The sequence below is a fragment of the Phaseolus vulgaris genome, chromosome 10 (genome assembly GCF_000499845.2).
Source record: "Phaseolus vulgaris cultivar G19833 chromosome 10, P. vulgaris v2.0, whole genome shotgun sequence".
In the NCBI taxonomy this organism is placed as follows: Eukaryota; Viridiplantae; Streptophyta; class Magnoliopsida; order Fabales; family Fabaceae; genus Phaseolus; species Phaseolus vulgaris.
The window spans coordinates 35,771,796-35,783,171 of NC_023750.2; the positions used below are offsets into that span (position 1 = coordinate 35,771,796).

General features: G+C 34.1%; 1 protein-coding gene across 2 annotated transcripts; it reads left to right on the forward strand.

Annotated features, from left to right (window-relative positions):
* Positions 1 to 606: 606 nt before the first annotated feature.
* Positions 607 to 10,832, forward strand: LOC137818452 (DEAD-box ATP-dependent RNA helicase 13). 2 transcript variants are annotated; one of them, XM_068621898.1, is made up of 15 exons: positions 607 to 877; positions 1,123 to 1,398; positions 1,577 to 1,755; positions 1,839 to 2,021; positions 2,955 to 3,131; positions 3,487 to 3,878; positions 4,228 to 4,408; positions 7,143 to 7,265; positions 7,347 to 7,463; positions 7,656 to 7,760; positions 8,123 to 8,263; positions 8,357 to 8,422; positions 9,046 to 9,204; positions 10,401 to 10,482; positions 10,596 to 10,832. In XM_068621898.1, exons 1-15 carry the CDS (start codon positions 700 to 702, stop codon positions 10,649 to 10,651), a joined length of 2,415 nt encoding a protein of 804 aa, XP_068477999.1. In that variant the 5' UTR covers positions 607 to 699; the 3' UTR covers positions 10,652 to 10,832. The 2 variants fall into 2 exon arrangements, with proteins under 2 accessions (XP_068477999.1, XP_068478000.1); XM_068621899.1 differs by having other exon boundaries at positions 612 to 877; positions 1,583 to 1,755.
* Positions 10,833 to 11,376: the final 544 nt, after the last annotated feature.

An 11,376-nucleotide genomic window follows, 5' to 3' on the forward strand; every position in this document is an offset into this window, starting at 1 on the left:
TATATTATTGATATTTTTCATTTGGAATGAGTGATATGTAAAAACTCTAGATTATAGAATTTGAAAGGTATTTTTTTTGGATTCTATAATTCAGAAGTGTTCCTTTAAAAAAATATCATTTTGGATTATAGAAATTGAAAGATATTACTATTTATACTCCCATTTTGTACTAATGCAACCCTTTTTCCTAAGGAAATGTCAATAGTACCCGACAACTTCTTCCTGCACCTCTACAAATTTCTTTCTGCACCCCCTCATTTTCAGAGAAGACTGTTTTGCTCCCTTTAAAAATGATATCCGGATTGTTCTTTCTGAAATATTTCCGAAACATGTTTTATGAATTCCAGATTTACCAATCCAGAAATAAATAAAAAAATGTATTCAGAAAAGTTGTTTCAGAATGATATTTTGTTTTCCAGATTTTATATTTCGAAAATATCTTTGCTTACAGAACTACTTTTTGGGAAACACCCAAAAACTATAAAGGTTAATTTCGGTATTTTAAAAGAATGTAGGGGTGCAAGAAGAAAAATGTAGAGGTGCAGAAAGAAACACCCATAGTAGCCTGTGAGCTAAAGCCTAATAAAGGCCGAAAACCAGATTTTAGGGCCCAACTTCGCTTGATGCACAGTGGCTTTGTTCACCGAAGACAAATAAACACACTTACGAAAAACTGAAAACGCGGCGGTGTCGTTGGCCATGGAAGCAGCAACAGTAGCAACCTCTTCTCAGAGAAAGCTGAAGCGGAAGCGAACCCTAGCAAAAAGCGATCCTGAATTCGACCGTCTTAACTCGCTTCCGTGGAACTCCTCTCTTCCTCAAAACGACGACGATGGCGCTTTCTCCATCTTCATTGGCTCCAACGAACTCGAAGGAGGTTCGCTCTCATAAACAATCATCTTCCGTTTCGCTTCTCAATTTATCGCTTTTTTTTTAACTTTTTTTAATTTAACCTGTTGATTTTATTAAATAAACTTAAGATTTAAGCATTTGTATTGTAGCTAATTGAGCGAAATGTTTAGATTGTTTGCATTGGTGTCCTTGTAAGGACAGTGTTGATTCTACATTTTCGATTTTCTGTTTCGCGGTTATTTTATTTTGTTCATGTTTTGCGTTGTGCAGGTTTTCTTTCGCTCGAGGAGATTGATGAGGCGGAGTATGGTTTGAATATTCCTGAACCTGAATATGGCAAGAGGAAGACGAAGAAGAAGTCTGTACAGGATGAAGATGTGAAGAAGCAGCAGCAAGATGGAGTTGGCGGTGCTAGTAGTGACGAGGTCGAAGCTGAGTTGGACGAGAGTGTGAAGGCTAAAGAGAAGAAAAAGAAGAAGAAGAAAAAGAAGAAGACGAAAAAGAAGGATGCTACGGAAGACCAGAAAGTTGAGCAGCCAGATGCTGGTAATTGCATGTTTAATTTCAATTAATTTGAAATTCTGTGTAAATGTGTATGTGTACGTGTAAGTGTTAGAATGCTTGCATGTGTGTTTGTAGATTACTGAAATGGGAATTGCTTGTGCAATGTTATAAATTGAAGATGAGAAAGATGCATTTTGCTAATGTGTATATCTGCTTCTAGGTTTAGATGCGAATGTGAAGGACGGTAACGGTGAAGAGGACAATGATGAAACTGAATATTATGCATGGAATGAGTTGAGGCTTCATCCTCTCCTAATGAAAGCAATATGCAAGCTTGGCTTCAAGGAACCAACACCAATACAGAAGGCTTGCATTCCAGCTGCTGCTCATCAAGGAAAGGTTGCTAGAAGCTTTTCTTCAGGGTGCTGTTTTGGTTTTTATCCAGTTAAATTTAATAAAATTCTTTTGTGTGCATTTGATAGGATGTTGTTGGGGCTGCAGAGACAGGATCTGGTAAAACACTGGCGTTTGGTTTGCCCATTTTGCAACGCCTTTTGGAAGAGAGAGACAAGGATGCAAACGTGGTTGAAGAACCCGAGAAGTATTCTTCTAAAGGCGTTTTGAGGGCTCTTATTATTGCTCCAACTAGAGAACTTGCACTTCAGGTACTTGCAAGGCTTTTCTCAATTTTTCATAATTGTCAAATACTTGATTGTTACAGTGAGGTTTATATATTTCTTTTATAGGACTAAGGTGAGAAGTGAGAACTTTATGTTGGGTGTGTAGTTTTGTAGTAGTTACAAACTTACTAACAAGTCTGATATGGTTTAACTTAGCATTTTCTATGTCTATTAGAGGGAGTAACTCAGATGGGATTTATTTATAGCAATCCAGTGTTTTTATGATAAATCTTTTACTAGAGTTGGTGGGTAAAGCTTTTGTAATGGAACATAACAAAATGGAGCCTCCTGGTCACTAGCAAGTGGCAACTGGTATTGTGTAATCTGGAATTTGGATTGAATGAAAGAATAATGGGTTAGACGTAAAGAACACTTGCAGTAATGAGTGGGAAATTTTCTTAGTTAGATTAAAATGTGGGTCATTTTGAAAAGTCTGGTATCTTGGACTTCAAATGTTTGAAAACTGAATTAAGTGCCAACGATGTAAAGATAAGGAAATATAGTAACCAAACTGAGTTACAATGTGCTGATGTGATTACTATGTTCATAAAACTTAAGTTACTTACAATATGTTCACTAATCCCAACTAAATAGGGAAACAAATTATGATAAGATAAGGAGATATTGTGTACCGATCCTAAAGAGATGATGTGGAATTAAAACAAGTAATCCTAGAGGATAATTCAAGATATTTTCATATACTCTAACCCATACTAAATGATAAGTGAAAAATCTGAATAAAATTCAGCACCTCGTTTGTTTTTGCATCAATTATTTCACGACCTCAACAAAGAGAATTATGATAAAACTTTATATGCAGTTCTGTCCTGTAGCCAATTGCTTGATATTGCCAGACTTTCATTCTAACTGTAGTTTTCTTTAATAATGAATTGCTCATTTTTTTAATTGTCTTTTCAGGTCACTGATCATCTGAAAGCTGTTGCTAAGTATATTAATGTTAGGGTGACCCCTATAGTTGGTGGCATTTTAGCAGAAAAACAGGAGAGACTTTTAAAAGCAAAGCCTGAGATTGTTGTCGGAACTCCAGGGAGGTTATGGGAACTTATGTCAGCTGGAGAAAAACATCTAGTTGAGGTAATAGCCAATGTGATGCATTGAGAAGTTTGAGTATCACTGCATTTTTATTTGTGCGAATCAAATAATTGTTTTGATGAATAATAATTATCTTTACAAGCCATGATTAAGCATGCCAGTATGACTTAGATTATTGCAAGAGTAATATGTTGCTCACTCCTAGCTAAAAAATTTACTGTTTAATGACAATGTTTGCATGCTGGATGTTGTTTGATATCATTTTTGCGAATGCCTGTTTCATTGTTGACATATAACTGCTGCAGGATTGATGCAAGCTGATAAAGGAAATGTATAAATGTATTCCATATTGTATTTATTGAAAGTCATTTGTGATGTCGGCCTTGTTGATTTGCAGTTACATTCACTCTCTTTCTTTGTGCTTGATGAGGCTGATCGAATGGTACAAAGTGGTCATTTTAAGGAGTTGCAGTCTATAATTGATATGCTTCCCATGTCCAATATCTCCACTGAAGATAATTCTCAAAATGTACAAAAGAGTTGTGTTACTGTTTCTAGTTACCAAAGAAAGAAAAGGCAAACACTTGTTTTTTCAGCAACTATTGCACTGTCTTCTGATTTTCGCAAGAAGCTAAAACATGGCTCAATTCAAAAGAAGCAATCATCAACAGAGGGATTGAACTCTATCGAAACTCTTTCTGAGCGTGCAGGAATGAGATCCAATGCTGCAATTATTGATCTTACTAATCCATCTATATTAGCAGCTAAGCTTGAGGAGTCATTTATTGAGTATGTAAACTCATATCTAAACTCTAGAACTTGGGTTTTATAGAATAATATTTTTTTAGCGGTATAAGGAAATAATTTGTTTACTGAAATTGCTATAGAATTTGGTGCTATGTTAATTTTTTATGCCTACTGTTGTGTTGGGTTACATAACCTGGTGGGCCAATGCTATTTTTTCCTCCATGTGCAAAATAAATTTTTACTTTATCGTTGAGCATTTTTTCTAAATTTCTGAAGTCTCTTGTTAGCATTTTTGCTAAACCTTATTATTCATGATAAAGTCAAAACTAAAGTTTAATATGACATGAAATGTCAGCTTTGTTTGATGATCAGCATTAATTATCTTTGACAGATGCAGAGAAGAAGATAAAGACGCATATTTGTATTATATTTTGACTGTCCATGGACAAGGTCGAACAATAGTTTTCTGCACGTCAATTGCAGCTTTACGTCATATTTCTTCCATATTGCGCATTCTTGGAATCAATGTTTGGACTCTTCATGCCCAAATGCAGCAGCGTGCCCGATTGAAGGTTTGTGTCCTGTTAAGTGTAATATTAAATCATTCTCATCATCTAGTTAAAAGTTTATGGGATAATTGGTTCATAATATGGTATTAGAGTCTATCTATTCCTGATGTGGGGTCGTTTGCAAATTTTCATTTTTGCAAATATCATGCCATACACGTCCAATCCTAGGAATGAGAGGTGTGTTGAGATTAACCACATTGATTTGGTTTAGAATGCAATCAAAATATTTGTTATAGGATTTGATGTTCTTATCCACATTGGTTTGGCATATAGCCAAAATACTCCTTGAAAGACTTGAGCAATTCTACCCCCTAGAGCTAGCTTTTGGTCGTGAGTTAGGCTTGGTTAGTTTTTAAAATGGTATTAGAACCTTTGTGGTTGTCTATAAGTCGATCCTTTATTGTTCTTCATTCTTCTAACAATAAAAGCTCTACATTGTGTATATAATTATAACATACAATTATTTGTGTCTTAAACTAATAGTTCAAGCTTAGTTGGTTCATAATATGATTCCAGTCTTAATGTGAGGCTACTCACAAATGACTAGGCTTGGGTAAGAGGGCTGTGTTCAGATGTCTCACTTTGACTTGGAATATGACAATTTCTCTTTTTAAACATTAGGAAACCGTCCTTACATTGGATAAGAATATGGCCAACATATTCCTTGTAAGATTGGGCAATCTTTTCCCCTATCTTCGTTATTCTACTCTAGTTCTATGCTTCAAGGGTGTACTGGATAATATAGATCGCCTTTAAGTCATCCGGTACCTGTTAGGCCTCTTATAAGTAAATATTATAAGAGGAGAATTAGGTTCTGTAATATGACTGAATTGTTTCTAGCTGTTATTAAGTTGTCAACAGTTTTTATTCTGTGGTTAGCAGTTCTTGTCAGGGGCAAACACAACTGCCTTTAGGCAGTTATTAGTGCAGGAACGAAATACGAGATGGGGAAAAAGAAGAGGGACAAAAGGATATATCAGGGAGTTGGGAAGAGAGATACCAAGCTCTCAATCCTTGTATTCAACCCGAACTCATTGTCCGTGTCATTTGGTGTTTCCATATTAGTTAGTTGAATAAAGTTCAGTCCATATTACTATACCAGTTGGTTTCTATCAGTACCATTCTATTTCTCAATAGAATGCAAAGTCATTTTTTATCATTAGTTGAATGTTGCATCTGCAACAGAATTGTATTTTTGAATTCTTAGAACCATAAATAGTTTTTGAGTCACCAGGTACCATTCTATTTCTCAATAGAATGCAACGTTCTTTTTTATCATTGGTTGAAAGTTGCATCTGCAATGGAGTTGCACGTTTGGATTCTTTGCACCATACATACCATTAAAAGCTAATCCTTATACTCATCAGAAATTGCAACTTCCTTTAATGAAAACCATTTGCACATCCGTAAAGAGGTCAGAAACACATCTGGTCTCATATAAAGTTGAGAAGCAGCAAGGTATATTCAAATAGAGGTGTATATTCCGCTCCAACTAAATGTACTGAAGGTCTGCAAACTATTCTCATTGTCACATAGTTTGGCCTCCTTGATAGCATGATTTTAGAACTAACCATTGAAAACCCTTCTAAAGTAGGACATGACATGCCCAAAGGATGATAAAACCTCTATTATTCTGTTAGAATATATAAAAATATCTTATTATATGTTAGATCATTGACTAGGATTAGTTCTATTTCCTCATTATTTCTTAGGATTGATTAATATGCTTCCTTATCAAGATTTGTTTCCATAATTAGTTTAGATCATGATTTAACTAATAACTTAATAAGCATAAACAAGGATCAGTGCTCTGGATTTTATTAGTATATAAGAAAAAATAATGTACCCCTCAGCTAGAAGGCTCGTCACTGCATTGAAGTATGCAGCGGTATTTTGCATATGCAAAGGGGATGTTTCTTACAACTTTGCCACTTGCCTGGGGTCACCTCCGATCTTATTTGCATATATCTTATTGAAATACATCTAGGTTAAAATCAATTTAGTGTTTCATTTTCATCTCTCTTCTTTTCTCTACCTAAAATCCCTAATGTCAATTATTTCACAAGCCATCTTAAACAAGTGTTACAAATTCCAGTAGATTCTGAAGTAGAACAACACATAGTACACATCAATAGAATGATCAATGTGAGGCCTCTTGCAGAAGGTCATCAGTGTTAATCCTATTCCTATTAAACATCATTGCACAGGAAAAAAAAGTAAGAGCGAGAGTCACGGAGATTGGGTAACTATTTGGCTTATGACAGACTGTTCAATATTTTCTGGGGTTGTAGTCCATTAACTGTGATGGTTTTTATCAATGAAGAACCTGCTCTTGATACCATAGGAGAAGAGTATGAAGAATTATTTATAATGTATTCTCAAAATTATTTAGGAATCCCAATATAAATGAAGTGAAATAAAAATAGAATAGCTGACTGCAATCCTTCCAATTAATTGCATCCTGAGTCCAAACTCTTGTTTTGAGGATTATATACTCAACTAATGCTCTTGGGTTTTTTTCCTACAAATAAAATGAACCTAGTTACTGTACTTGAAGGTGTATTGTCCATCCATATGTGCATTGTGAGTCTAATTTGTCTCCTTTCATGGGCATGGGACTCAGATCCTTGAAATTGTCATTAAGTTATCATATTACTAAGTAATATATCCATTTAATTGAATATTGCATTATATTTCCCTCACCATTTTTTGTTGTCTGGACCCTGGTTTGATGTAGGCCTTTGATCGCTTTCGGGGAAATGAAAATGGCATACTTGTTGCTACAGATGTTGCTGCTAGGGGTCTCGATATTCCTGATGTTAGAACTGTTGTCCACTATCAGCTTCCACATTCAGCAGAGGTATGCAATACCTTGTTTCTTTGATTCTTATATTTATATATATTATGGTATCTCAAACTTGTTTTTGTTTTTTTTATTTAGGTTTATGTTCATAGAAGTGGAAGAACAGCCAGAGCCTCCGCTGAAGGTTGTAGCATTGCTTTAATATCAACGAGAGATACGTCAAAGTTTGCTTCACTTTGCAAATCATTTTCTAAGGTATCTTTTGTTTTAAATTTAAGCATCTATAGTTGAAATATTAAACAGTTAATGAAAATTAGTTCCGATATCTTTTTGAAGAAAATGGAATAAATTAAATATCATTTACATGAAATAAGTCAGTAATTCATGCTGTTTCATGGACCAAAATAATTAATTTAAATTTTCGTTTATGGTCTTGGTCATATGCAGGATAACTTTCAGCGGTTTCCTTTAGAGAACTCTTTCATGCCAGAGGTCCTAAAAAGATTGTCTCTTGCACGACAAATAGACAAGATAACAAGGAAGGATTCCCAGGTATAATGATTTACACCTAAATTCATGCTGATTAATTTTTGGACTTTATTCATGCAACCCGTGTTAGTTACTTGAACAAATTAAGTCACCTTCGAATTTTTCATTTTTGTGTATATGATTGAAACTGATTTTGAATTCAATTACCCTCTAGCATATTTTCTTATATGTCCTTACTTTTCCAGGTTAAACAGTTAAATTTGTGTTTTGCTTTGTTGCCTCCTTTTTTACTTCCCCCTATTCAGTGATTCCTGATTGAGTCTGTATAATAAGTATAGTTGTAGATTTATTAGGTTATCTTATCCTTGTCTATTTTTCATTGTTAGGAATGTTATCCTTTTCTATCTTTATTTTTCTTATTGTAGGTAAAGGCTGAGAAAAGCTGGTTTGATCGGAATGCTAGCTCAGTGGAATTAGTTACTGAAAATTATGACAGTGAAGAGGAGCAAGTGAACAAACAGAAGCAAATGAAGGTCAGCTCTAGACAATTGAAGAAATTGCAGGAGGTTTGAAACTCACCTAAAAAAAATTGAAATTATGTAGTCATTACCCCACACTTTCCAAACTATTTAATGCTTTATAAATCTCACAAATTGCAGGAGCTCAATATGCTGATTTCTCGCCCATTAGAATCAAAATCATTTTCTCATCGGTATTTAGCAGGGGTAATATTCTTATTGTGTTTTTTATTTCACTATGACACTTGCTTTTTTATGTTATTTAGAAGTAGCATAGTGATTGATTGGCTGTTGCAAGGGAAGGCAGGAGGTGGTGAGCATAAGGATATAGGTTTTAATATTTTATAATGCATATTTGCAGATACATACTATTGATCATATGTTTTAGTTCAACTTATCCTAAAGTTGGATTGGGCTGCTTCTAGTAATATGGGTGAAGTTGCAAATTGGTTGGAAGATGCAATTTATCCAAGGAATTAAATAAAAGCTTCTACCATGCTACTAGGATGTGGCCCATACATATATGTTCCAGTGTCTTCAAAAATCATTATTATATTCTAAATACCAGTCCTCTTGTTACCTTATCTCTCTGTACACAACTTGTATAGAATTAATATTTTCTTTATAATGAAAAACGATTGTTGGCATTTTAAAATCGGACAATACCTCATGTTATCATGTTCACTGATAATTGTCAACAATATGTATGCCTTAATATTTCAAAATTGTTTAGACATTATTTTGAACATGTTTTTTCACTGTTTCTTTTCCTTTCAACTTTTACCTTGAAGGATTTAGGACAAGACTCTAATGTAATACTCTCTTTCCAGGCTGGTGTCACACCCCTCATGCAGGAGCAATTGCAACAGTTAGCAAGGCAAAAACTAAGTGATCACCAGGGTTCTAGTCTAGGCAAAAAGGGAAAATTGGTTGTGATTGGTCAAGATTGCATGGATGCACTTCAGGCACTTCGTAGTGCTGGTGAAGAGGTAGACTAATATTTTAACATTTTTCATACTCTAGCAATTCTGTTTTCTGCATTGTGAGTTGTGTTGTGGATGATGATTTTCTGACATCAAATGAGATTTGCTTGCCTGATGTCTAAACTGAGGATTCTTGTCTTTATTTGTGAAAATTGTATTTTTCACTTCTCCCTTGTCTACATTTGGCCATTTTGTTCGTACTCTTTAGTTATGAAAAATGCTCTTGACTGAAGTGGTTAATTTTAGGAAACATGATAGCCGCAGGCACACAGAATTTGATTTAGTTTTGATCATGTATTGCCTCATACCCAAATCATTAAAATAGGTTGACTTTGGTAACAACTATCCAATGTAGCCCCAATAATGTTGTAGCATATAATTTGATGATAGTGCAAAGGAGTTCCATATTGCTAGTAAATCCAAATAAAACTGGGTACTTGAAAAAGTGGACTCTAGCTTATTGGGTCTGAAATGTCTGGAATTTATGTATAGTAGTAGTATAATGTTCAGGCTTACTTTAAGACTGAACTAATGTTTTTGTACGTTTCGTTTATCCTTTTGCCTCTTGTTAATATGTGGAACGTGGTAAGTGTATAATGTTGTGTGTATAGTAAAATTACTAAGTATTTTCCTCAAGGTTTATGATTAAGTACCACTTCCTAAGTTGAACAACTATCTACAGACTTTATGTTTGGCATGAAGGAAGGTGAAAGCATAAAAGCAATAGATAGGGAGCTAATTCATCATTTTTTTACTTTCCTGCTCTTTTATAATAGTGTATTCGAACATCACTGCCCTGACACGCATTGGAATGTGACACTAGATAGTACTGGTCAGAAAGGAAATTTTGCATCCGTGTAGTGTCATCGCATTGCGATTTGGGTGCCATGTGCAGCATAGGCGAAGAGTAATCCATGCTTAATTCCAATGCATGGCTTCAAGTTTTATTTTTTTGGCATTGGGTCAAACTATGTACCTTTCCCTTGGTAATTAGCTTGCCTAAAACAGAATCACACATTTGATTCTTAGCATAAACAATCCATATAATGATAAAAAGGAACTGGAAAATTAAAAGGCATCACCCCAACTTATAACTGACAAAATCTTGGATTAGAGCTAATTATTAAGCCTAAAACAAAAATTTAAACCCAACTATCATGTGACTTGATTGAAATTTTACTCATCACCCTTTTTCCACGCAGGTGCGAATGAATATCAAGGATTTGGCAGGAAAACAGAGAAATGTGGAGACTTTAAAAAGAAAGCGAAAAGAGGAGAAAAAACGTGAGTTTTAATCTTAAATGTCTTTTCCTTAGTATTTTAGTTATTAATTTGCCTTGTTAACGTTTATGCTTCATGTTAGTGAAAAAACTAAAAATTCTGGCATGTTGTTCCAGGTTCGCGTGATCAGCGCAGAAAGCAGAAGAAAAAGCTAAAATACGGGGATGAATAGAATTGTATAACTGAGCCATTAGGTAAAATTTTGCACCCAACCAAAATTGTCTTAAGTTGCTGAATTTTTCAAGGCAGCCTCTGTAGTTTCTCCTGTCTAGTTTTAGTAATTTTGGCTAAGAAAGACTGGCAAGGTGTATATTTAGCTTCTTTCCTTTGCAATGAAATAGTTAATTATGTCATGTTCACACTAAAATTAAAAATTAAGATGCATGGACGTAAGACAGCTGAAACGTGAAGACAATATAATTTTGAAATAATTAGTTATCAATTCATATTACAAAAGTTATTTTAATTCAATTTATTTTAGGATTTCATGTAAACCAGCATGCGCAAGTGAACGCTTTATTTTTTAAAGTTGCTTTAGTTTTTTAAATTACTGGAATACTGAAAAAGAAAGAAATTTGCATTGGTCAAATTTGGAGGCAACTTATAAATATATTATATATTAGTGTTCATTCCTGATTAGATTTGTAAAATAATGTGTCATATCATAAACACTAAAAAAACTATGAGATTAAGATTTAAATTTTCAAAATAAAATTGAATAAATTAATATAAAATTGTGCATTGGCTTAGTTTATTTTTTGGAAAAAATATATTTAATTTGGTATATTTTTAGAGATATTTTTTTAAGAAAGGTTCCATTTACTTTTTTAAAACATGAAGTTTTATTGTTTTTCTCTCCGGAAGTCTCATTGTAATTGAAATCAGTGATTTCTCCTG

Bases quoted from the DNA above. Each gene is read 5' to 3' on its own strand.
- LOC137818452 (XM_068621898.1), top strand. From the start codon at position 700: ATGGAAGCAGCAACAGTAGCAACCTCTTCTCAGAGAAAGCTGAAGCGG. The intron at 2,022-2,954 runs GTACTTGCAAGG...TTGTCTTTTCAG, and splicing joins CTAGAGAACTTGCACTTCAG to GTCACTGATCATCTGAAAGC. The intron at 7,464-7,655 runs GTATCTTTTGTT...GGTCATATGCAG, and splicing joins TTTGCAAATCATTTTCTAAG to GATAACTTTCAGCGGTTTCC.